Source organism: Phoxinus phoxinus (genome assembly GCF_949152265.1).
Source record: "Phoxinus phoxinus genome assembly, chromosome: 2".
NCBI classification, from domain to species: Eukaryota; Metazoa; Chordata; class Actinopteri; order Cypriniformes; family Leuciscidae; genus Phoxinus; species Phoxinus phoxinus.
In genome coordinates, this window is record NC_136877.1 from 16,357,178 (window position 1) to 16,383,139 (window position 25,962).

Sequence of the window (25,962 nt, forward strand, 5' to 3'; positions counted from 1 at the left end):
CAAAGATTAATTGTGGTCATCGTGCGACACACACACGCACGCACGCGCGCACGCACACACAAAACATTGATTCACTAGCTTTTCTTAATGGCATTACAGTAGTAGAATATAGCCTAAGGTGGATATATAGCGTTTTGCAAAAAAAAAAAAAAAAAAAAAAAAAAAAATTATGTTGTGTAGCCTATGTTCTGGCCAAAACTAACTCAGAATCTTATTATTATTAATCAATCTTTGTATATACTATTCCATATATTTATGATGTATTGTTTTTTTAACCAATTTAAGATGTTTGACAATGTTAAGATAAATAGGTTGCATTTTGGCATGGTTTTTGACTTATTTATGGACATAAAATTAAATAAAAAATATCCTGGATTTGAAGAATATTGTGTCCCTGGCCTTCACTGAGCTCAAGTAATAGTTTAATGTACAAAAAATTGTGAATGAACTTGACTGTTGATGTCTTAAATAATAATGTCAAATAACCAACATTTCTCAAAATGGATATATCTCATTTTGCAACGAAACTCTTCATATATTCATTGAAATTACTGTACTTTAAAACAGTTGTTTAAAAGAAAAAAACACATATACATAGTATAAAACACTAGATGGCACAATATACATATTTTTAATAGAGTCTTTCTGCCCCCCTCCCCACACACACAGACACACACAATGGGGGGGGGGGGGCTGTCTGTGTGTGTGCCCTCCCCTCTCCACACACACACACACACACACTCACTCACACACACAGAATGGCAGGGGGAACTCTGGCAGAGAGAGGCAGAGAGAGACAAAACCACATTCAAACCAAAATATCTGACTTCCTGTTGGTCGGAGCTAATGTCTGTAAATTAAAAAGTTGTCCGGCTCGATGTGCACAATATACATGCCAAGTTTTGTGACTGTAGGTAAAAATAACCCCCCACTTTTGTCAAAAGCATCTTGAAAGTAACACACTTCTTGCTGCCAGTTGGTGGCGCTATAACTTTGACTCACAATAGTTACATCCATGTGATGGGCCTCTTACAGCGAGCACAATGCTGAAGTTTCATCAAGATCAATTAATGTATGAAGACGTTATAACACATCGTGTTTCTCTTTTCTCGCCATAAATTTGTTTCCTCGCCACGGCCAAACCGTTCGAGATATCAAAAAGCCATCCGCAATTTAGCATCCTCAATGTCTTGATTTCATGCTGACCGAGTTTGGTGAAGATCAAATTAAATTTCTTGGAGGAGTATATCAAATTCCAGGGGCGTGCGTTTTCATACAACCCATAATAGCCGACTTCCTGTTGGGCTGACGTAAAACTTAGAGCACGAAAGTTGTCCGGCCCGATGAGATCTATATGTGTACCGAGTTTCATACTAATTCATGCAATATTCAGTTTGATATATGGACCAAGTTTTCGGACCCCGTTAAAGGGGGCGCTGTTGAGCCCCCCTGCCACGCCCGGGTACCAGCTTCAGCCCGGCCCTGATGGCCGCAGGTTCTGACCTGTGTGCAAAGTTTCAAGAGTTTTCGAGCACGTTAAGGGCCCCAAAAGTGCCCGAGAAGTCCCACACAGCAGAGAAAGGGTTAAAATAAAGCCCCCCCTCCTCTCTCACACACACAGACACTGAGAGAGACTGGCAAAATTCCCATCAAATCACATTCAAACAAAAATATCTGACTTCCTGTTGGTCGGAGCTAATGACTGTCAATTAGAAAGTTGTCCGGCTCGGGGAGATAAATATAAATACCGATTTTTGTTACTGTAGGTAAAACTAATACCCCATTTTTGACTAAAGGTGGCGCTACTGAGCCCCTTACCACGCCCGTTTCTGAAACTTTGCACAAGTGTACTAGGCAATAAATGTAAAGTGTCTGTAGAGTTTCATGCATGTTAAGAGTCTCAAAAACTTTAAAAAAGAATATTAAAGTTTGATGCGTTGCCATGGCAACAGTATTTAAGATATCAATAATCCTTTCACAGGTCTACATCTGCCGTGTGTTTACATTATACAGATGAAGTTTGAAGCAAATCGGGTAAAAATAAGAGGGTGATTTTAAAGCATTTTGAAAGTGACACACTTCCTGCTGCCAGTTGGTGGCGCTATAACTTTGACTCACAATAGTCACATCCATGTGATCGGCCTCTTACAGCGAACACACTGCTGAAGTTTCATCAAGATCAATTAATGTATGAGGATGTTATAACACACTTCCTGTTTCCAATATTCGCCATAAATTCGTTTCCTCGCCACGGCCAAACCGTTCGAGATATCAAAAATCCCCTGGCAATTTTTCATCCTCCATGTCTTGACTTCATGCACACCGAGTTTCGTGGTGATTGGTTGAATTTTCTAGGAGGAGTATTTTAAATTCCATTGCATGTGTTTTTTAAACTACGCCAAATAGCCGACTTCCTGTTGGGCTGGGGTAAAAAGTCAGAGCACGAAGGATATATGAACCGATGAGATCTATAAGTGTACCGAGTTTCATATTATTACACGCAAGCGTGTTTGATTTATGGACCAAGTTTTCGGACCGCGTTCCAGGGGGCGCTGTCGAGCCCCCCTGCCACGCCCGGGTACCAGCTTCAGTCCGGCTCTAATGGCCGCGGGTTCTGACCCGTGTGCAAAGTTTCAAGAGTTTTTGAGCACGTTAAGGCCCCCAAAAGTGCCCGAATAGTCGTAAGAAAAATTATAATAATAATAATAATAATAATAATAATAATCCGAAGGAAAACAATAGGGCCTTCGCCTTTTCAAGGCTTGGGCCCTAAAAATAAATATAGCTGCAAGCAGCGATTACGGGCCCAAGCCGGTGGCACCGCCACCCTGGTGCCTTTAGTTACACTAAAGGCACCGGGCTGGCGCTGCCACCGGCTTGGGCCCGTAATCGCTGCTTGCAGCTATATTTATTTATATATATATATATATATATATATATATAAGCCGCCACCCCGTTGCCTTTCGGGTTCCTGTGCACGACGGGCAATAACGTAACCCCGCTTTGACTGTCGAGAAGAAGTCTGCTTTAGAGCTTGTATCAGTGTGAGTCTTTCTGCTCCCCTCCAAACACACACAGAAAAAAAAGGGGGGGCTGTCTGTGTGTGTGCCCTCCCTCCCTCCCTCCCCCCCACACACACAGAGAGAATGGCAGGGGGAACTCTGTCAGAGAGAGACAAAACCACATTCAAACCAAAATATCTGACTTCCTGTTGGTCGGAGCTAATGACTGTAAATGAGAAAGTTGTCCGGATCGATAAGCACAATATACAGACCGAGTTTTGTGAATGTAGGTAAAAATACCCCCCCCCACTTTAATCAAAAGTATCTTGAAAGTAACACACTTCCTGCTGGCAGTTGGTGGCGCTATAACTTTGACTCATAATAGTCACATCCATGTGATCGCCCTCTTACAACAAACACACTGCTGAAGTTTCATCAAGATCAATAAATGTATGAAGACGTTATAACACATTGTGTTTTTCTTTTCTCGCCATAACTTCGTTTCCTCGCTACGGCCGAACCGTTCGAGATATCAAAAATCCGTCCACAATTTAGCGTCCTCAATGTCTTTACTTCATGTTGACCGAGTTTGGTGGCGATAGGATAATTTTTCTTGGAGGAGTATATAAAATTCCAGGGGGATTCGTTTTTAAACAACCCATAATAGCCGACTTCCTGTTGGACTGGCGTAAAACTTAGAGCACGAAAGTTGTTCGGCCCGATTAAATCTATATGTGTACCGAGTTTCATATTATTACATGCAAACGTCTTTGATATATGGACCAAGTTTTCGGACCACGTTCAAGGGGGCGCTGTTGAGCTCCCCTGCCCCGCCCGGGTACCAGCTTCAGGCCGGCCCTGATGGCCGCAGGTTCTCACCTGTGTGCAAAGTTTCAAGAGTTTTCGAGCACGTTAAGGGCCCCAAAAGTGCCAGAGAAGTCCCACACAGCAGAGAAAGGGTTAAAATAAAGCCCCCCTCCTCTCTCACACACACAGACACTGAGAGAGACTGGCAAAATTCCCATCAAATCACATTCAAACTAAAATATCTGACTTCCTGTTGGTTGGAGCTAATGACTGTAAATTAGAAAGTTGTCCGGCTCGTGGAGATAAATATAGATACCGATTTTTGTTACTGTAGGTAAAACTAATACCCCATTTTTGACTAAAGGTGGCGCTACTGAGCCCCTTACCACGCCCGTTTCTGAAACTTTGCACAAGTGTACTAGGCAATAAATGTAAAGTGTCTGTCGAGTTTCATGCAATTTCAAGTATGCTAAGAGTCTCAAAAACTTTAAAAAAGAATATTAAAGTTTGATGCGTTGCCATGGCAACAGTATTTAAGATATCAATAATCCTTTCACAGGTCTACATCTGCCGTGGGTTTACATTATACAGATGAAGTTTGAAGCAAATCGGTAAAAATAAGAGGGTGATTTCAAAGCATTTTGAAAGTGACACTTCCTGCTGCCAGTTGGTGGCGCTATAACTTTGACTCACAATAGTCACATCCATGTGATCGGCCTCTTACAGCGAACACACTGCTGAAGTTTCATCAAGATCAGTTAATGTATGAGGATGTTATAACACACTTCCTGTTTCCAATATTCGCCATAAATTTGTTTCCTCGCCACGGCCAAACCGTTCGAGATATCAAAAATCCCCTCGCAATTTATCATCCTCCATGTCTTGACTTCATGCACACCGAGTTTCGTGGTCATCGGATGAATTCTCTGGGAGAAGTGTTTCAAATGCCAGAACATGCGTTTCCATACAGCCCATAATAGCCGACTTCCTGTTGGACTGGCGTAAAACTTAGAGCACGAAAGTTGTTCGGCCCGATCAGATCTATATGTGTACCGAGTTTCATATTATTACATGCAAGCGTGTTTGATATATGGACAAGTGTTTGAATCCCATTCCAGGGGGCGCTGTCGAGCCCCCCTGCCACGCCCGGGTACCAGCTTCAGCCCGGCCCTGATGGCCGCGGGTTCTGACCTGTGTGCAAAATTTCAAGAGTTTTCGAGCACGTTAAGGGCCCCAAAAGTGCCCGAGATTTTGCACACAGCAGAGAAAGGGTTAAACTAAACTAGCCCCCCTCCTCACACACACACACACACACACACACATACACAGATCCCCCCCTCCCCTCCCCACCCCACACAGACAGACACACACACACAGAATGGCAGAGAGACAGAGAGAGACACAATTCACATTCAAACCACAATATCTGACTTTCTGTTGGTCGGAGCTAATGACTGTAAATTAGAAAGTTGTTCGGCTTGATAAGATCAAAACACACGCTGAGTTTTGTAACTGTAGGTAAAACTATAACTAAGTTATAACACACTTTATGCATCCTTTTTTAATCATAAATTCGTTTCCTCGCCACGGCCAAACCGTTCGAGATATCAAAAATCCGTCCGCAATTTAGCATCCTCCATGTCTTGACTTCATGCACACCGAGTTTCGTGGTCATCGGATGAATTCTCTGGGAGAAGCGTTTCAAATGCCAGAACATGCGTTTCCATACAGCCCATAATAGCCGACTTCCTGTTGGACTGGCGTAAAACTTAGAGCACGAAAGTTGTTCGGCCCGATGAGATCTATATGTGTACCGAGTTTCATATTATTACATGCAAGCGTGTTTGATATATGGACATTTTTTTGAATCCCATTCCAGGGGGCGCTGCCGAGCCCCCTTGCCACGCCCGGGTCCCAGCTTCAGCGCGGCCCTAATGGCCGCGGGTTCTGACATTTGTGCAAAGTTTCAAGAGTTTTTGAGCACGTTAAGGCTCCCAAAAGTGCCCAAAAGGTAGTAAAATAATAATAATAAAGAAGAAGAAGAAGAAAAAATAATCAATTCAATTCAATTCAATTCAAGTTTATTTGTATAGCGCTTTTCACAATACACATTGTTTCAAAGCAGCTTTACAGAAAATGCATTTCAAAAATATACATAAAAAAATACAGTTAGTTAATCATGAAATTTAGGGCATAACATATCGCCGGCGTTGGGTCGTCTCTTCACAGGCGTCGAGTCGTCTCATCACAGGCGTTGGGGCATCTGAAGTCTCCATGAGAGGCTGGATACTAACTGGAGCTGACAAACTCTATTTGAGTTATCTCGGGACAGGCGTCCCGAGATAACAACAAAAAAAGGCAGATGGGAAATAATTAGCGTAGCTGCTGTTCTTAATACGAATGCATTTGATCTGATTTAACTGTAGTATAAAAGGTATGAGATGCATCATGTGAATGCTTGGCTAAAGAGATGCGTCTTTAATCTAGTTTTAAACTGGGAGAGCGAGTCTGAGCCTCGGACAGTATCAGGAAGGCTATTCCAGAGTTTAGGAGCTAGATGTGAAAACGCCCTCCCTCCTTTAGTGGACTTAGATATCCTAGGTACGACCAGAAGCCTCGAATTTAGCGATCTTAAAGAGCGCGATGGAATATATGGCGATAGAAGATCTCTTAAATATACAGGAGCTAAACCATTTAGGGCTTTATAGGTCAGTAACAATACTTTGTAATTGATACGGAACTTAATAGGTAACCAGTGTAGAGATGATAAAATTGGTGTTATATGATCATATTTTCTTGACCTAGTAAGAACTCTAGCAGCTGCATTTTGGACTAACTGTAGCTTGTTTACTGAGGATGCAGGACAACCAGCTAATAGAGCATAACAGTAATCTAGTCTCGAGGTCATGAATGCATGAACTAACTTTTCTGCATCAGAAACTGATAGCATATTACGTAGCTTAGCAATGTTTCTAAGGTGGAAAAAGGCTGTTCTTGTGACATTTGAAATATGATTTTCAAAAGACAAGTTGCGGTCTAGTATAACACCCAGGTCTTTTACTGTAGAGGATAAAGTAACAGGACGTCCATCTAGATTAAGGTTGTATTGTAAGAGGTTTTGTGGGCAGTTTTTTGGACCAATCAGTAATACCTCCGTTTTATCTGAATTTAATAGAAGAAAATTACACGTCATCCAATATTTTATATCTTTAACACACTCTGTCATTTTAGATAATTTAGTGTTATCATCTGGTCTAGATGAAATATATAATTGAGTGTCATCAGCATAACAGTGGAAACTTATTCCATGTTTTCTTATAATATTACCAAGTGGCAGCATATAAATTGAGAATAGCAGGGGGCCTAATACAGATCCCTGTGGCACTCCATAATTTACTGATGTTATCTTTGATTTTTCCCCATTTAAATGGACAAAATGGTAACGGTCTGATAGGTACGATCTAAACCAGCTTAATGCCTGTCCCTGAACACCAGTGTAATTTTGAAGTCGATCTAAGAGTATTTTATGATCTATAGTGTCAAACGCAGCACTAAGATCGAGTAAAACTAGTATTGAGATACAGCCTTGGTCAGAAGCTAAAAGTAAATCATTTGTAATTTTAACCAGCGCAGTTTCTGTGCTATGATGTGGCCTGAATCCTGACTGAAACTTTTCATAGATATCGTTTTCTTGCAAGAAAGAGCACAATTGAGCGGACACAACTTTTTCTAGTATTTTAGACATAAATGGAAGATTTGAAATGGGTCTGTAATTTGCTAGGTTATTTGGATCTAATTGTGGTTTCTTAATAAGAGGTTTTATAACTGCCAGCTTGAATGTTTTTGGAACATGTCCTAAAGATAGAGACGAGTTAATAATATTGAGAAGAGGCTCTTCCACTACAGGTAACACTTCTTTCAGTAGTTTAGTGGGTATTGGATCTAATAAACATGTTGTTGGTTTAGATGCAGTGATAAGTTTATTTAGCTCTTCCTGTCCTATAGTTGTAAAGCGCTGTAGTTGTTCTTGAGGGGCGATAATTGAGGCTGAATCATAAGACGCTGTCAAAGATTGTACATTTACAATTGTGTTTCTGATGCTTTCTATTTTCTCAGTGAAGAAATTCATGAAATCATTACTATTAAAATGTAACGGAATATTTTGTTCAGGTGATGTCTGTTTATTTGTTAATCTAGCCACGGTGTTAAATAAAAACCTTGGATTGTTTTGGTTATTTTCTATTAGTTTGCGTAGATGCTCAGACCTGGCTGCTTTTAGAGCCTTTTTATAACGTGACATACTGTCTTTCCACGCGATTCTAAAGACCTCTAAATTAGTTTGTTTCCATTTGCGCTCTAAGTTACGAGTTTCTCTCTTGATAACATGCGTAGCACTGTTGTACCATGGTGCTTTAGTTTTCTCTCTAACCTTTTTTAATCTAATTGGTGCAACAGTTTCTAATGTACTAGAGAAAATGGTGCTCATACTGCTAGTCATTTCCTCTAGTTCCTCTGTTTGTTTGGGTTCACTGAGGAGCGGAGATAGATCAGGTAAGCTATTCAAGAATCTATCTATAGTGGTTGGAAGGATTGTTCTGCCTGGTCGATAACGTGGCGCAACATGACACATTTCAGCCGTACGTAGTATGCAAGTTACCATGTAATGATCAGTGATATCATCACTTTGCGGTATAATATCTATATCGGTTGGATCGGTTCCATATGATATAATTAAATCTAGAGTATGATTAAGACGATGAGTGGGACCACTAACGTTTTGCTTGTCCCCAAAGGAGTTTAATAAATCTGTAAACGCAGCTCCTAACGCATCATTTGTGTTATCAACGTGTATGTTGAAATCTCCAACAATTATTGCCTTATCGGCATTGACCAATAGATCTGAGAGAAAATCTGCAAACTCTTTTAGGAAATCAGCGTAAGGCCCTGGCGGTCTATATACGGTAGCCAAGGCTAGAGATAATAGGGATTTCTTTCTTACATCTAGGAGCGTAACATTTAGAACAAGTACTTCAAACGAATTAAACCTGTGGCCTGTTTTCTGAGTAACATTAAGAATATCTCTATAGATTGTTGCAACACCGCCGCCACGACCAATCAGACGGGGCTCATGCTTATAACCGTATCCTGGTGGAGTGGACTCATTAAGACCGAAATAATCATTTGGTTTAAGCCAGGTTTCAGTAAGGCAGAGTACATCAAAGCTATTATCAGTGACCATTTCATTTACAATAACCGCCTTAGGTGTAAGCGATCTAATGTTTAGAAGACCTAGCTTTAGAAATTGTTTTTGTTCACTAATATTGAGATTTTCTGGTTTAATCACAATTAGATTTTTCTTAGATCCTACAGTAGATTTATTGTTTGGCCTCACTAAACGAGGAATAGACACAGTTTCTATATAGTGTTCTACACTGGTACTTATATCAATTAATTTGGGACAGCAAAGAATGTGATTTGGACTTTGACTTACTAGTCATATGGTGTGTAACGTCTTGGAGATGTTCCTAAGGATCCTAAGAATCCTAAGAAAAACAATAGGGCCTTCGCCTTTTCAAGGCTTGGGCCCTAATAATCCTTAGGAAAACAATAGGGCCTTCGCCCTTTCAGGGCTTGGGCCCTAATAATAATCCTTAGGAAAACAATAGGGCCTTCGCCCTTTCAGGGCTTGGGCCTAATAATACAATTCAGTATATCCCACATGGTGCAGTTAATATTAATAGTCTAACGTTACAGTAAATCCATGGTAAATAATGGGAATTTGTAGACGGGAAAGCCTTCTGACTGTATCGCTGCGCTCAGTGTTTCTCCTGTTCGTCAGCGCCGCTTCATCTGCCTTTAAACTGGTTTAAATCACTGAGACATTTGTGTTCTTCGCTGAATTCAAAGCGCTTCTCACTGGATCTCGTGACTGAGACCGATCAGAGTAAACGCATTAGCTCTAGTGAGCTCGCGCTGTGCTGCTGTTTGGAGTTTGAGCCGAGCGGATATATGGTCTGTGTGGCGCGCGGTTCAAATTAGTTTTTCCGTTCCGCTTTTGGCGCATTTAACATTATGCTGCCAGCGCATTTTCGGGGGGAAAAGGCAATGGTAGAACCAATGAATGAACGAGCATATCAATTTAAGACGTGGCTAAATGTAATTTATGACCTTGTACGGAAAATCCGGACGTTTTTATGACCTTTTATGGCCTAAAATTAGTATTATTAAATTTAAGACATTTTATGACTTTTTATGACTCCGCGGAAACCCTGGCACACGCACTAGCACACACACGCAAGGTCTCTCGCTCCCTTTCTCTGCTGTGCGCGCGCTACACATGAGCGCTCTTGCTCGCTCGATCTAGATTCCGGGAGATTTTAACTAATTTGCGGGCAATTCTGAAATTATCGTACCATTATGGGATTTTTTTCATTATTGATCGTACATCGTACAGAGGTCAAAATTATCGTATTTATAGGCAGAAATGACATGCATTGTGAACGTCAGACTTATAATCATTTTCGTTCCATCTCGTCTCGTCAACGAAAACTAGAAAAGGTCTCGTCATGTTTTAGTCACCTTAGAGCCATTTTTGGCTAGTCATTGTAACGTTATCGTCAAAAAAAAAAAAGTGCGTCAACGAAATAATTGCGTTATCGTCATCGTTGACGAAAACAACATTGGAGAGAACAAACACACATGCAAACACAAAACACCATTACTAACTTGTTCTTTGTGCTAAATGCTGAATCGAGCATAGTTTGAGTCAGTACAAACGAGGAGTTCCTTGATGTGGTGGGTTGTGACAATCTGGAAGGTGATAAGGATGGCCGTTACTTCTGCTTATTGTGATAAGGGAGGGCCCAATCGGAACTGGATCAATGACAACCTGGCTTCCTGAGTCCTGACTTTCTTCCAAAACACCAATGCTTTCAGAAATAAATTTTATTCAAAATAAAAAAAGCCAATATGCAAACATTATATTGATTGACTGTGGAGCCTTCAATGGCCATCAAAATGTATGTAACCCTGTTTGTTTCATTCAGAAAAGATGGCACACTACATTTTGCATACATACATTCTTTACACTATACTCCAAACCAGAGATGTAAACAACTTAAAATGTCTCTTGCAAACAAAACAAAAGAGTCTGTCAAGCATATAAAAATAATAAGGGTGGATATGACCGACATCTTCATTCTGAAAGGAAATTCCAACACGAAACTCATTCATTACTGAACATTCTAATAATAACATAACAGGTCTGATCAACACCAAGCATAACATAAACATTTTACAATTTATTGGCAAGGTAATTTAAAATAGCTTTTACATTTTTTTTTTTTGTTGAAGGAATTATTGATCATACTGTTAGTCATCAAAGCGGATGTGCTTGCTAGCTGCCTTGGTCCGAGCAATGATGATTTTCTCAGCTTTAGAAATGAGCTGTGAAATACAACAAATATTATGTGATGCTGATGAAAGAAGACAGTAATTTCATTTTTTAACAACCCTCTGGGGACCAAAAACGCGCCGGCACGTTCTCCTCGTTTTTTTTCACATAGCAGCAAAATGGACTTAAAATACTCCCGTCATTTTTTGTCATACAGGCTTAAGAAATATGAAAAAATAAAATGTTAAATGTCTTCTTATTTATGGGTTCACTTAAAATCGAAATAAAACATTGTGCTTTTGTGCACGTCTCTAAACTTAAACAAAACTCAGCGAATACTATTCACTCAGACATGAGCTATATATCTCTATAATCATATAAGTGTGTAGTTTTAAATGATCTCATTCAAAACTAAAACAAATATTCTCTGTTTATGCAATCTATATAAAAAGAGCGAGAGATCAGCCGTTCTCATTATGGTTCTGGCAAGCTCATTACTCTGCTAATGTGACACGCCCATGGAGAACGCGCGCTAATCAAACGCAGATCTGAAGCAACACATTTTACCTCAAATTTTACCTCAAACGTGCTGGAGTAGCCTAACAACGGATCCAGCTGCAGATGATCAGTGAGTGCTTTGTTCTAATCGCGATATGAAATGGTGTCTGTAAACCGCAAAAGACTGTTTAAATTTGAATCGCGTTTCTGTGTTTGAATGAATGAACGTATGAACATATGCATGTTGTTGTTTACTACAGCTCGCGCATGTCTGTGTGTGAATGAAACTATCTATATTGCGTACTGAGATGAAAAAATCAACTGAATACATTGAAATAAAATCAACTGAATACATTGAAATAAAATATCTTTGTATAAGCAACATATTAAACTGCAAATTAACATTTACGCCCTAATATATATTATAAAAGACGATATGTTACAGACGAAATATGAAAGACAACATTTCGTTTTGGATAGATTATAAAGTGTTTACTGCCACATCAAAACCTAATTTACAAGGTGCAAACAAAATCTTAAAAAGGTCAATATAAGCCTTCTCTTTAAATTATTTTTGTGTTTTATTAGTGACAAATTTGGGGAGAGGATAGCCTACATCCAAAACTTTCTGAAAATACGAATGAGAATTAACTGCACAATTACTATTACTAATGTTTACCTTGGATATTATACAATTTGCAAGCATACACAGTTTGTGGAAAAATACACTTTTTTTCAAGATGTTTCCAACTCTGAACCAATTCTGTAGTAATATATATATATATATGTATATATATATATATGTATATATATATATATATATATATATATATGTATGTATATATATGTGTGTGTGTGTTGTCTTTGCATTCTTTCTTGTGGCTCAGTGACACCTGAATGAAATGCTCATTAGTATGCAGCATTGGCAGGTCTTTGTCTTCTCTCAGGTGTGAATGAGGACATAATTCATGACCTTGTTGGATCATTCACGCCCACCTGCATATTGCCTTTCCAAACAAAAAGTGTCTTACAAAATTTCAATCAATCTATTGTTTAATGTGAACGATTAGCCCGGATGATTTTCAGATCATTTTGAAGTAAAAACTCTAGCCGACAACATCCATTAGTCAAAAAGTATTGTGGGAATATGTGAAGTTGGTCGTTTGTGGTCTTATATCAGAAAATTTAAGTTTGAGTTTTTTGAATAACCACGCATAAATAATATTATCTCAAAAATGCAAACATGTACATACATGTTGCTCACATATTATGATAGCCATGTTCGTGCTAAATATAGTGTAATTACACCTTTGCCATTAATATGTTTATAAGCAACTGAAAAAAATACAAATATCAGGTAAGGTCAAAACATCTCAAGGACCCCAAAAACACCTTGGTCCCCAGAGGGTTAAAATCCATTTAGCTCCGAGTGCCTTTATTTTTACTGTAAAATGCTGTAGTAGTAGTAGTTGTTTGTTACCTTTTCTGTTCCACGCTTTTTTTCTCTAGGACTGTTCAGCTTTGCTTGTCGGTCCACCAAAATCTTCTGCCAGTACCTCTGCTCATGATCACCTTTTTATCCATCAATAAAGAATTTATTATTACCTCATATTTAAAAATGATAGTTTTAACCTAAAATACATTTAAAGAAAATAATACTTCTAACCTGAGAGAAGTTCAAGGTTCCAGTTGTATTTTTTCTGAAATTCTGATTGGGCTGTGATGACTGTCTGTGCATCTTCAGGGCTCTTGAAGCGAACATGACCCTCCGCATCTCCATCAAGAATGTCAACATAAGCCACAGCAGACAGCTCAGACAGCAAATCCTGCACATATGAAAATAAACAACTCTTAAAAATGACATTACTTGTTCCCTGTCGAGTTCGATTCTCATTTCTCATAGAAATACTGAAGTCCTATTGAATGGCGCAAATAGCCAAAATGGTGTTCAAGAGCGTGAACTGGAGGCAGGTCTTCCCGCTATATAGAGAGACTAGGGCTGCAACTAACGATTATTTTAATAATCGATTAATCTGTCGATAATTTTTTCGATTAATCGGATAAAAATATAAATAAAGCAGCATTCATTTCCAACCCTTTATTCAAAAACAGAACTGACAGTGCAAATTCACAGTGCAAAAAAATCTTCAGAAAGTGCACAAACAGGTTGCTCCTTGAACATCCCTGAGCTGTTAAAGTATTTTTTTTTTTATTGACTAACACAAAAAACATACGCATGTGATTTACATCTGCCAAATATATAGGACTTTTTTTTTTAAATAAAGTGCACAAAAAAATGTATATTTTTGTTTAAGGGACCTGAGCTGTCAGAACAATCAATTATTTTTTTTAAAATAAAGAAAAATACAAATCAGAAAACTTAACAGGATTTGTTTAAACGTCAGAACTTGTTCTCCACACTACACTCACAGACGCACACACGCACAAATTCTCACACTCACAGACGCTCACACTTACAAAAAAAATACAATGGATTGACCACCTCGTATGGTGTGTATTTTGCAGCTCATCCTTTCCGAGCTATAGTGAAGTTTCTCTGAGTCATTTAGACTTAGAGTAAAGAATGAAAAATTCAGTGCTGCTCGGAAGAGACTCGGTCTCTATCGCGCGCTCTCAGATGCACTCGGTCTCTCTCGCGCGCAGACACACTCGCGCGCAGACACACTCGCGCGCAGACACACTCGCGCGCAGACACACTCTATATCGCGCGCTCTCGGACACACTCGGTCTCTCTTGCGCGTGCAGACACACTCGCGGGCAAACACACGTCAAGCGCAGTGTCGCTCGCGGAGTTCGCTTCGCTTTTGTCCAGTCCGGTGCCTCATAGCTCTGCGCTCAACAATTTTTTTTATTTCTTTTTTTACATCTCCGCGTCGCGCGACAACGAATCGATAATGAAATTCGTTGCCAACTATTTTGATAATCGATTTTTATCGATTTTATCGTTGTTGCAGCCCTAAGAGAGACACTGAACAGTCATTGCCTAAGAAACGTTCTCCTTCAGAAAGCTGTCTTCAAGAAGCCATTTTCACATCCAGCATGAGGTAGTGGTCAAGGCGGACGCAACAAAATAATAATATTTTTTAAGAGCACTGATCTGAGTTCTGCCACAGCACCACAAGCAAACAAATTAAAACAAAGTTTTTTTTTTTTTTTTTAGCTAATGGAAGAAGACAAAGTATAATAGAAAAATAAAACTGTAAAAGGAAGCTATGGCTTTAAGAGAGGCCAAGGCCAGAATAACAAACAAAAAGCAATCTGACTGGGGAATTTAAACTTCTGACTAAACTACCAAAGAAAAGAAAAATAATAACAGATTCGTACCAGATCTCACTTCCTGGTCCCAAAATAGGAGAAAACAGAGTTCAACAAAAATACAGCTTCCAAATAAAGAAACAAAATAACCATCCAATAAGGTAACTCAAACTAGAAAGAACAATAAAACAAACAAAAAAACTGATAAAAAGGTAAATAAAAGTAACCTCCACACTTAAACTAAGAAGGGTAAATGTTGGAGACACTTAAAACAATACAATAAATGATTAAATACTACAGAGTAGAAAGTTAAGAAACAAAGGGAGAAACACAGAAAAAGCACAAAAACACATTAAAGAACACACAGCTCATCTAATGCATCGGTTCCCATCGGTTAGGCATGTCGCGGACCACAAGGGGGCCTCAGCGAGCTATGTGGGGGGTCGCGTCATATTTTGAAAAGTTTTGAGCAATGAGCATGAAATAAAAGTCCTTAACTTTTTTCTGTTAAAAATTTTCAAAATTTATATAATGAGCGAGTTCATCATGAATCCATTTTCCAATCCGTGTTTTTGTCTTATCCTGAGCCACTGGTACTCCTATAATAAGTGTTTACATTGGGACTATTTTACACTGGTTCGGATCGCTGCCGCTGCGGAGTAGCCCAGGATCTGCGTGACTCGTCACAGATGTACACAGAGAGAAGTAGATCCGGCTACAATGTTTTTCCGAAAGACGCATTATTCTGTTAATAAACGCAAGTTTATTATCGCTCGCTATAGCGTCAAAAATAAAGCCTCACATTGATAAAGCCTCACAAATAACATGCAAGTATTGATGTCCCAGCCAGCAGTCATTTAGTAGTAGCCTATATTCTTCTTTTTTTACCTACACACTAGGGGTGGGCGCTATACCGGTATGAACGTGACAACCGGTATTATGTTGTGCCATGATATGGATTTTGCGATATCAAGAATACCGGTTGATATTCATCAATTCAAAATTTGTAGTTATATTGTTTAGTTCAATTTGGAGCTCTTTTACAACTTTTAACACTACTAATGACGACACAGAATCGAGGCTGAACTGAACGTTTAACCTTCTCCTCTACTGTGTCCAACTCGCGGGATGAACAGGCATTAATCAAACAACGAGAGCATGGTAACAGTCCAAGTTAATAGAGCACAAACCCGCCTCCTTAAACACAACAGCAAGAAAGCACGCATATTTGCAAACGCGTGAGATTTAACAGAGCTGCCAACGCATTCCTCGCGCCGCAGGCATTTGTTACGCGCGTAACGCGTCTTTGCATTGACTTAACATTGAAATCACTCGCGCCTGACGCGCTATTCGCATCCGGTGTGAACGCACCATTACAGTTTCACACACATCCATTTTCTCACGCACAGAAAAATCGCTAAGCAAAGAGGACACGGAGACCGACAGACAAGACAGAGCAGGTTACTTATTATATAAAAAGTCTCAGCTCTCAGATTCTGTCAATTTTATTACGAAAAAAAAAAAAAAAAATTCCGCTTGTAAATGTGACGTGACATCCTATAGCGCATCAGTTCAAGCGACACGTGAACCGATCATCTCTACTACTAGTGAATAAACACGAATGAACAATGTTGAGAGATACAACTTACCGAAATGTATATTCCTCATACTCATACAATATCGATCATACACATATGAATGTTTTTCAACCACGGTAAGACTGTCAATAACAGCTGGAGAACAATTGTCACATAACATTTACCTCAGGAAAACCATTTAATGACCATATATAGAACGTTAGTTGGCTAGAAAAAACAGCTATATAGAGTATTTTGCTAAATATGTGCAATATATTACACATTTATTATATATTGTTTTACTTCATTAAATAAAGTTGCTATAATAAACGCATTATATTTAAATTATAGTCTACTACCAGCTGTTATAGGGCTCTCTGTGTTTACAGCATTAGGTGAGGGTTTTTTTACTTGTGAAAATTAACACCCATCTTGTGTACCTAATATTTATCCAAATCAGTCAATATTATCAAATCACAAGAATTGAATTGAAATCGTGAAATTTGTGTCAAGCAATAATAAGCAATACAAAACCATAGCTTACCAGAAATTGTAAAAGAGTTTTCATTTCTATGTCCAATGAAATCCCTCACCTTTTTCTAGTTATATAGGGTTTAAATGCATATTTTGCCTGTCATTTAACTAAGGTGGAATTTTTTTTTCTCATATCGCGATATAATATCGATATCATCCGGACATCGAAAAATATTGTGATATGTATTTTATCGCCCACCCCTACTACACACCAGTGTGGATAGCCTACTGATATTGTTGTTATTGCATTTCAAATAGGGCCAATTTACAGGCTTACGTTTTTAAATTACAAAGGGCCTACTGATGTTTTTGTTATTGTATTTTCAATATTATAGGCTATTATTTGTGCATAAACATATCTGGTTATAGTAAACAGTGTTTGTTTGAAAACAACATATTTTGTCATCCTTGATTTAAGCTTACAAGAGCGATAATATCATTAAATGTGAAGGGGGGCCCTAAAATATTTTCTTGGGAAAAAGGGGGTCTCAGACAAAAAAAGGTTGGAAACCACTGATCTAATGGACCATTTAATGAATTAATCTAATGGACAATTAATACGTCTCTGGACGTAACACCATCGCTGTTGAGATAAACTCGCCAGCTGATGATGCCTGGATTGCCGCTCTACTGCAGCATTCCGTTGAGTATCACAATTTTTCTTTCAGTGATTTTGAGTAGATGCTTCCTGGACCGATGTACTTCTGCCTGGGCCGCTTGTTCACATTACATAAGCAGCCCACCGCCTCCTCATTGAGCTGTTTTGTACAAAGCAGCCTGCCAAGCCTCAGCCTCCACGAGATGGCTATTATTCAATGACATCCTAGATGGCACCTGTGTTTGTCGGCAGGCCATCGTTCTGTGTTTGTGCCCTCTATTCTGCTGTTTTTGTTTGTAATTGTGTTATTTATATGTCTATCAGCACATAGTTACATCGTTAATTATATATAATAGTCAATTTCTTTTCAAAATTCATGCTGTGGATTCCTGGCGTGAGGGTTCTGATGAAAAAGATTGTAGATCCTTTCATTTCCTAGCTCGGCTTCAGGCGAGAAGATGCAGAAGATCCAGCTAAATAAACTTAAAATACTCCGTCATATATGGTCATGCAGACTTAATAAATATGAACAAATAATCTGTCTACTTTTGTATGTGTCCACTTACAATCAATTTGCTGTCTGCCTCGCTGTGACTGCTGCTGCTGTGAGTTTGTTTGCTGCGTCTAAGCCTCGTATTAGCTTCGTATTTCTTTCTGTTTTGAACCATCATTTATTATAAATTCTAGTTGTTTATACTACTAAATACAGCTTACTCAACATCTCAGATTAACCTGACATTGCTAGCTTCCGTTATTGTCAGCACAACACGCTAACTCGCTAGCCTTTTAACACACCACCCGTGCGCTCAGTTATTTATTTTTCTCTCGCGCGCCCGCGCCTTTGAGTTCTTAAAAGCCCAGGTGAGTAAGAATCAGTCAACAAACACGGTGAGTAATGTCTTCTCCTGTTATTGTCACCTGCACTTCATGTCACATGTTTACCATAGCCTTCTCTGTCGGCAATATAGGATTTATATGTGATAAATGCAAGGAGACAGTCAGGCTGACGGAGAAGATTTCAGAACTAGAGACACGCATCCAAACTTTAATCGAGAATAGTAAGAAGAGTGCTAGAGCTTTAGATACTATTTTGGATGCGCCTAGCCTAGTTAATTCTTTACATGAGTCGGTTCCGGCTGAAGTAGAGCCCGTGCAGCAGGGCAGATGGGTGACAGTGAGAGATCGCTCTAGTCGCGGATCAAAAAAACACTTTTCCGTTCCGATAACAAATCGATTTGCCCCGCTCAGTGAAACACCCACTGAGAATTATTCTGATTGTGCCCTAGTTATTGGCGATTCTATTACACGGAACGTGAAAATAGAGACACCAGCCACCATAGTCACATGTTTGCCGGGAGCCAGAGCGCCTGACATCAAAGCAAATTTGAAAGTGCTGGCTAATGCTAAACGTAAATTCTCTAAGATTATTATTCACGTCGGCACTAATGATGTTCGACTCCACCAGTCGGAGATCACCAACATTAATATTAAAGAGGTGTGTGAACTTGCAAGTACGATGTCAAGCACTGTAATTTGCTCTGGCCCCCTTCCTGTTCGCCGGAGTGATGAGATAGTTAGTAGATTGTGTTCACTCAATGGCTGGCTGTCTGGATGGTGTCCACGAAATAATATAGAATTCATAGACAATTGGAAAAGTTTTTGGGGCAAACCTGACCTGTTGAAAAGAGATGGTATTCATCCCTCCTGGGATGGTGCTGCTCTTCTCTCTAGTAATTTGGCTCATAGTCTTAGAGATAAAACATGACAATCTGGGCCTCAGGTCAGGAAGCAGACAGACTGGCTTAACCGACCGTCTGCTAGCGGCCTCACGTCACCAAGGTCAGATAAATCACATCACATAGAGCCTCTTTCACCTAGATATCATCATATAGAGACTGTGTCTGTTCCCCGAACTTGGAAATCCAAAATACGTTCAAACCCATCTAAGGTTAAAAATTTAATTGATCTTCAACAAATAAAAAACAGATATAATACAAATGAGCAAATGATAAAGCTTGGGTTGCTGAATATTCGATCTCTTACTTCAAAAGCGCTAATTAGTTAATGATATGATTACAGATTATAACCTAGATGTGCTGTGTTTAACAGAAACCTGGCTAAAACCAAACGATTACATTGTTTTAAATGAGTCAACCCCACAAGATTACGGTTATAAACATGAACCTCGTCTGAAATGCAAAGGAGGAGGTGTTGCTGTAATTTATAGTAATATTTTCAAAACCACTAAGAAATCTAGTTGTAAATATAATTCTTTTGAAGTGTTGGTGCTTAAAGGAGAACTCCGGTCAATTTTAACATTGAGCTCAATTTTTAGTAAATTTGGAGTGCTGTCAATACAGAGAACAACGACAAAAATCGGTGTTGCCTACACTGTGTTATCCTATTTTTAAAATTTGCACCCTATTGACTTGAATGGGGCAAGTTTTAAACCTGCTTTTATTTCTCTTATCATCCTTGATGTGTCATACAAGTGCCCAGCCATGTTGAGTGATTCCTTCAGAGTGAACACGAGTGAATCTGACTGCATATCTCACTAAGATATGAATAAAAATGATGTTAATTCAGCCAGCGCAAATACCTGTATTTAGTTCCTGTTTTCGGTGGAAGTCCAAAGTAGTCGATTGTCGAGTTCACGCGCGTGATCATAGTAACTAAACCTATGCGCGTGAACTCGACAATCGACTACTTTGGACTTCGACCGAAAACAGGAACTAAATACAGGTATTTGCGCTGGCGGATATAACATCATTTTTATTCATATCTTTCACATCTACTGCAGTCAGATTCACTCGTGTTCACTCTGAAGGAATCCAGCAACATGACTGGGCACTTGTAATGACACATCAAGGATGATAAGACTAAGAACTGGTTAAGTTTAAAACTGGCCCCATTCAAGTCAATAGGGTGCAAATTTTAAAAATAGGATAACACAGTGTAGGCAACACCGATTTTTGTCGTTGTTCTCTGTATTGACAGCACTCCAAATGTACTAAAAATTGAGCTCAATGTTAAAATTGACCGGAGTTCTCCTTTAATGTAAAAATATATAGTGTAAACGATAAATCACGTTTGAAAATTTTGCTGGCTACTGTATACAGGCTATTTTTTTGGTGCTCCCTCAGCTCTTGATGCGCGTGGTGGGAGCGGCGACGCTGACAGAGGCGGTAAAGCTGCTGTTTAAATGTGTTCGGCTTTTCTGTTTACAGAAACATATTCTCTAATCTGTTTAGAAGATTAAATACAAAATATATTAAAGTTTTATATCATTTTGTTTATTTCATATGATTATGATGACCAACACCAACACTGTTTTACTTTGGCTAAGAAAAGTCGACTTAAAAGATTGTGAACCAAAATGCTTAAGTTGTTTTATAAAAATATATATTTATTTTAAGTTATATTGTTGTAAACCAATCAGGGGGTTGGTGTAAAGCTGCTGTTTTATTTAAAAATGTGTTCTGCTTTTGTGTTTACAGAAATGTTCTAATTTTGGAATAAAATATTAATTGTACGTGATACAATTCTCAAAAAAGTCTTGTGAAGAAATAATCAGTTTGGGTTTCATGACCTTATTTCAGTGACTTTTTTGTCGTCATTTTCACAAACCATGCATAAATGTTATCATCTCAAAACTACACACTTTTACATACATGCTGCTGACATATTATTGTAGCAGAGTTTGTGCTGAATGCAGTGCAATAAGACTTTAGCCATGAAAATGTCAGAACACCTCCAGGACCCAGAAAACACCTCAGACCCCAGAGGGTTAAAATCTTAGGACCCGAATAAAGCTCCGGGGAGAAGAAGACCGTTTTTAGAAGAAGAGTAGATTTACGCCAGACAGACAAGTAATCATGTAGATGAGCGGACGAAAGAACCCAAATCAAGATCAGAAGAAAATGGGTTAAACAGCTTCATTCAAGCCATCTAACTAATCGTCTCACTCTTCTTTCTTTTTCTTAGTTTTCTTTTCTTTTCCGATGAGAGTCTCGGTTCTAAGTTAAGTTTTGCTGTAAAGTTTCGTTTAAACGATTCGACTGCAAAGCCCACTTCCAACTTCAAAGACTTTCCATCCATCCGCCAACACACCACCTGATTGGCCGCCAAAGACATCTATCCAGGCACGAGGAGACGGCCAGCCAACGAACCCGGGAAACCCCCTTTTAAGCCGACAAAAGGAATTCCCAAAGGAACGCAAAGACAAGCAAGTAGCCTCCAGACTCTTAGCTGAACTGGTGCATTGATATAAATTTAATAACCCGCCTAAGAAACGATAGAAGGGTTAAATTGATTGATTGTTCATTCAGGTCATGTCTTATAAGTGCATATAGAAAATTGGGATTTCATCACTTCACTCTTAAAACTCATTTCCTCACTCTTTCTTTCTTTCTGCAACTAGTATGAATGTGTGTGTGCATGTGATTGTGTTATATATTAGTTTAATGTGTTAAACACCCAAATCAGCCATTTACTGTATGAACTACCAGGAACTGTGAAGAGTGACACATGGAAATATATTTAACAGCAATAATTTATTTCTAGTAAAATTAACTATGTAAATAAAACATTATTAAAAGATTAATCTCATTCAGTAAATTAACTTCCACTCAAACTTCTACAGGTCAGACCAAGGTCAGATAAATCCCATCACATAGAGCCTCTTTCACCTAGATATCATCATATAGAGACTGTGTCTGTTCCCCGAACATGGAAATCCAAAAAACGTTCAAACCCATCTAAGGTTAAAAATTTAATTGATGTTCAACAAATTAAAAACAGATATAATACGGATGAGCAAATGATAAAGCTTGGGTTGCTGAATATTCAATCTCTTACTTCAAAAGCGCTAATAGTTAATGATATGATTACAGATTATAACCTAGATGTGCTGTGTTTGACAGAAACCTGGCTAAAACCAAACGATTACATTGCTTTAAATGAGTCAACCCCACAAGATTACGGTTATAAACATGAACCTCGTCTGACACGCAAAGGAGGAGGTGTTGCTGTAATTTATAGTAATATTTTCAAAACCACTAAGAAATCTAGTTGTAAATATAATTATTTTGAAGTGTTGGTGCTTAATGTAAAAATATCTAGTGTAAACGATAAATCACGTTTGAAAATTCTGTTGGCTACTGTATACAGGCCACCAGGGCACCATACAGACTTTATCAAAGAATTTGCGGACTTTCTATCAGAATTAGTATTGGCTGCAGATAAAGTACTAATTGTTGGTGATTTTAATATACACATAATGAAAAAGATGCATTGGGATTGGCATTTAAAGACATTATAAACTCAATTGGAGTTAGACAACACGTGTCAGGACCTACTCATTGCCGTAATCATACTCTAGATCTATTACTATCACATGGAATAGATGTTGATGCCGTTGAAATACTGCAGCAGAGCGATGACATCTCAGATCATTATCTAGTCTTGTGTAAATTACATTTAGCCAAGGCTGCAAAACCGACTCTGTGATATGAATATGTTAGACCTATCACTTCTGCCACTAAAGATTGCTTTATTAATAATCTTCCTAATCAGTTTCATCATCTCAGCATCCCGGATAGCTTAGAAGAACTTGATATTGCAACAGAAACTTTTAACTCTCTCTTTTCCAGCACTTTAGACACAGTTGCTCCGCTGCGCTTAAAGAAGATTAAAGAACATAGTCCAACGCCGTGGCACAACGAGCACACTCGGGCCCTTAAGAGAGCAGCCAGAAAAATGGAGCGCAACTGGAAGAAAACAAAACTAGAGGTGTTTCGGATTTCATGGAAGAAGAGCTCGATTGCTTACAGAGAGGCTTTAAAAGCTGCTAGATCTGCTTATTTTTCAACCCTATTAGAAGAAAATAAACATAATCCTAGGTATTTATTTGAAACAGTGGCTAAACTAACGAAAAAGAAAGCTTCAAGCCCAGAAGTTTCCAAGCAACACAGCAGTAATGACTTTATGAACTTCTTCACTTATAAGATCGATAATATCAGGGACAAAATTATAACTATGCAACCGTCTAATACAGTATCGCATCAGGAAGTGCATTGTTGTCTCCCTGAGGGAAAATTTGATTCATTCGTTGCTATAGGACAGGAAGAATTTTGCAAACTCGTCAAATCATCTAAATCGACAACGTGTATGTTAGACCCTATACCGACTAAGCTGCTGAAAGAGATGCTTCCAGATATCATAGATCCTCTTCTTAATATCATTAATTCCTCTTTGTCTCTAGGATACGTACCAAAAACCTTTAAGCTAGCTATGATTAAACCGCTTGTTAAAAAAACACAACTTGATCCTACAAAATTAGTCAATTACAGGCCAATCTCGAATCTGCCTTTTCTGTCAAAGATATTAGAAAAAGCAGTATCCTCACAACTGTGTTCCTTTCTTGAAATAAATGATATCTGCAAGGATTTTCAGTCCGGATTTAGACTGTACCATAGTACCGAGACAGCTCTCGTTAGAGTCACAAACGATTTGCTCTTATCCGATCGTGGTTGTGTCTCTCTATTAGTATTACTTGATCTTAGTGTTGCATTTGACACCATTGACCACAACATCCTTTTAAATAGACTCGGACATTATGTTGGCATTAGTGGAATTGCACTAGCATGGTTTAAATCATACTTATCTGACCGTTATTAGTTTGTAGCAGTAAATGAAGAGATGTCTTATCAATCACAAGTTCAGTATGGCGTACCACAAGGCTCAGTACTAGGACCGCTGCTGTTCACTCTGTATATGCTACCATTAGGAAATATCATTAGGAAACATGGAATTAGCTTTCACTGTTATGCCAACGATACTCAGCTGTATATTTCTTCAAAACCTAACGAAACCTACCAATTCACAAAATTAACGGAATGCATAGCTGATATAAAAAATTGGATGACTAGTAATTTCCTACTACTAAATTCAGAAAAAACTGAGATTCTAATTATTGGTAAAAAAACTTCCACACGTAATAACCTAGAGTACTGTCTAACACTTGATTGCTGCTCTGTTAAGTCTTCGTCGTCGGTTAGGAACATGGGTGTGCTTCTTTGATACCAATCTTTCATTTGAAAGTCATGTGTCTAGTATCTGTAAAACCGCTTTCTTCCATCTTAAAAATATATCTAAATTCCGTCATATGCTCTCAATGAATAATGCAGAACAATTAGTTAATGCGTTTATGACCTCAAGGCTAGATTATTGTAATGCTCTACTGGGTGGTTGCTCTGCACGCTTAATAAACAAACTACAGCTAGTTCAAAACGCAGCAGCTCGAGTTCTTACCAGAACCAGGAAGTATTACCATATTAGCCCAGTTCTGTCAACACTGCATTGGCTACCTATTAAACATCGTATAAATTTTTAAATATTGCTGATCACTTACAAAGCACTAAATGGTTTAGCTCCGCAGTACTTGAGCGAGCTCTTAACACATTATAGTCCTTCACGTCTACTGCGATCTCAAAATTCCGGCCAGTTAATAATACCTAGAATATCAAAATCGACTGCTGGCAGTAGATCCTTTTCCTATTTAGCACCAAAACTTTGGAACAGTCTTCCTACCATTGTCCGGGAAGCAGACACACTCTGTCAGTTCAAATCTAGACTAAAAACACATCTCTTCGGCCTAGCATACACATAACACATTATAGGCTTCTATAATTCAATGTTAGGCTGCATAGTTTAGAACAGCCGGGACCGGGAACACTTCCCGTAAATCCTGATGTACTTGGTACATCATAAGAAGGATGGCGTCTACACTAATATTAGTCTCTCTGTCTATCCCGAGGTTTACCGCTGTCCACCGGAACCAGGCCGTATCCAGATCTGATGAAGGACCAGCGCCAGGACACGACGACGCCGCTGACCTGAAGTGTCAACCAGTCTCTCCTCCTCTCCACTCCGACTTCAACCAAATGGAACTGGACAATTTCTCTGATTCATTCTGACTTCTGACCTGTAATGCTCCTGAATCATAATCATCCACTGTTCGCTCGTTGGCCAGAGGAGAACTGGCCCCCGACTGAGCCTGGGTTCTCCCAAGGTTTTTTTCTCCATTCTGTCACCTGATGGAGTTTTGGTTCCTTGCCACTGTTGCCTTGCCTTCTGGCTTGCTTTGTTGGGGACATTTAATATTCAACAATATTATAGATCTGCCTTAAAGGTGGACGATGATGAAATTGTTTTTTTTTTGTATTATTTTCATGTTATCACTGTGAAGCTGCTTTGATACAATCTGTATTGTAAAAA

At 38.9% G+C, this 25,962-nt stretch overlaps 1 protein-coding gene across 2 annotated transcripts in view; it reads right to left on the reverse strand.

The window, feature by feature from the left end:
- Nucleotides 1–10,209: 10,209 nt before the first annotated feature.
- Nucleotides 10,210–25,962, reverse strand: part of larp7 (La ribonucleoprotein 7, transcriptional regulator) — a 73,617-nt gene continuing 57,864 nt past the window's right edge. The window contains exons 11-13 of one of the 2 annotated variants that reach the window (XM_079603614.1): nucleotides 13,367–13,526; nucleotides 13,181–13,272; nucleotides 10,210–11,255 (exon numbers count right to left, since the gene is read on the reverse strand). In XM_079603614.1, the coding sequence (XP_079459740.1) occupies nucleotides 11,181–11,255; nucleotides 13,181–13,272; nucleotides 13,367–13,526 (327 nt within the window). In that variant the 3' untranslated portion in view covers nucleotides 10,210–11,180. Of the gene's footprint in view, nucleotides 11,256–13,180; nucleotides 13,273–13,366; nucleotides 13,527–25,962 lie in introns of those variants that run through there. The other variant, XM_079603615.1, reaches the window with a different exon arrangement.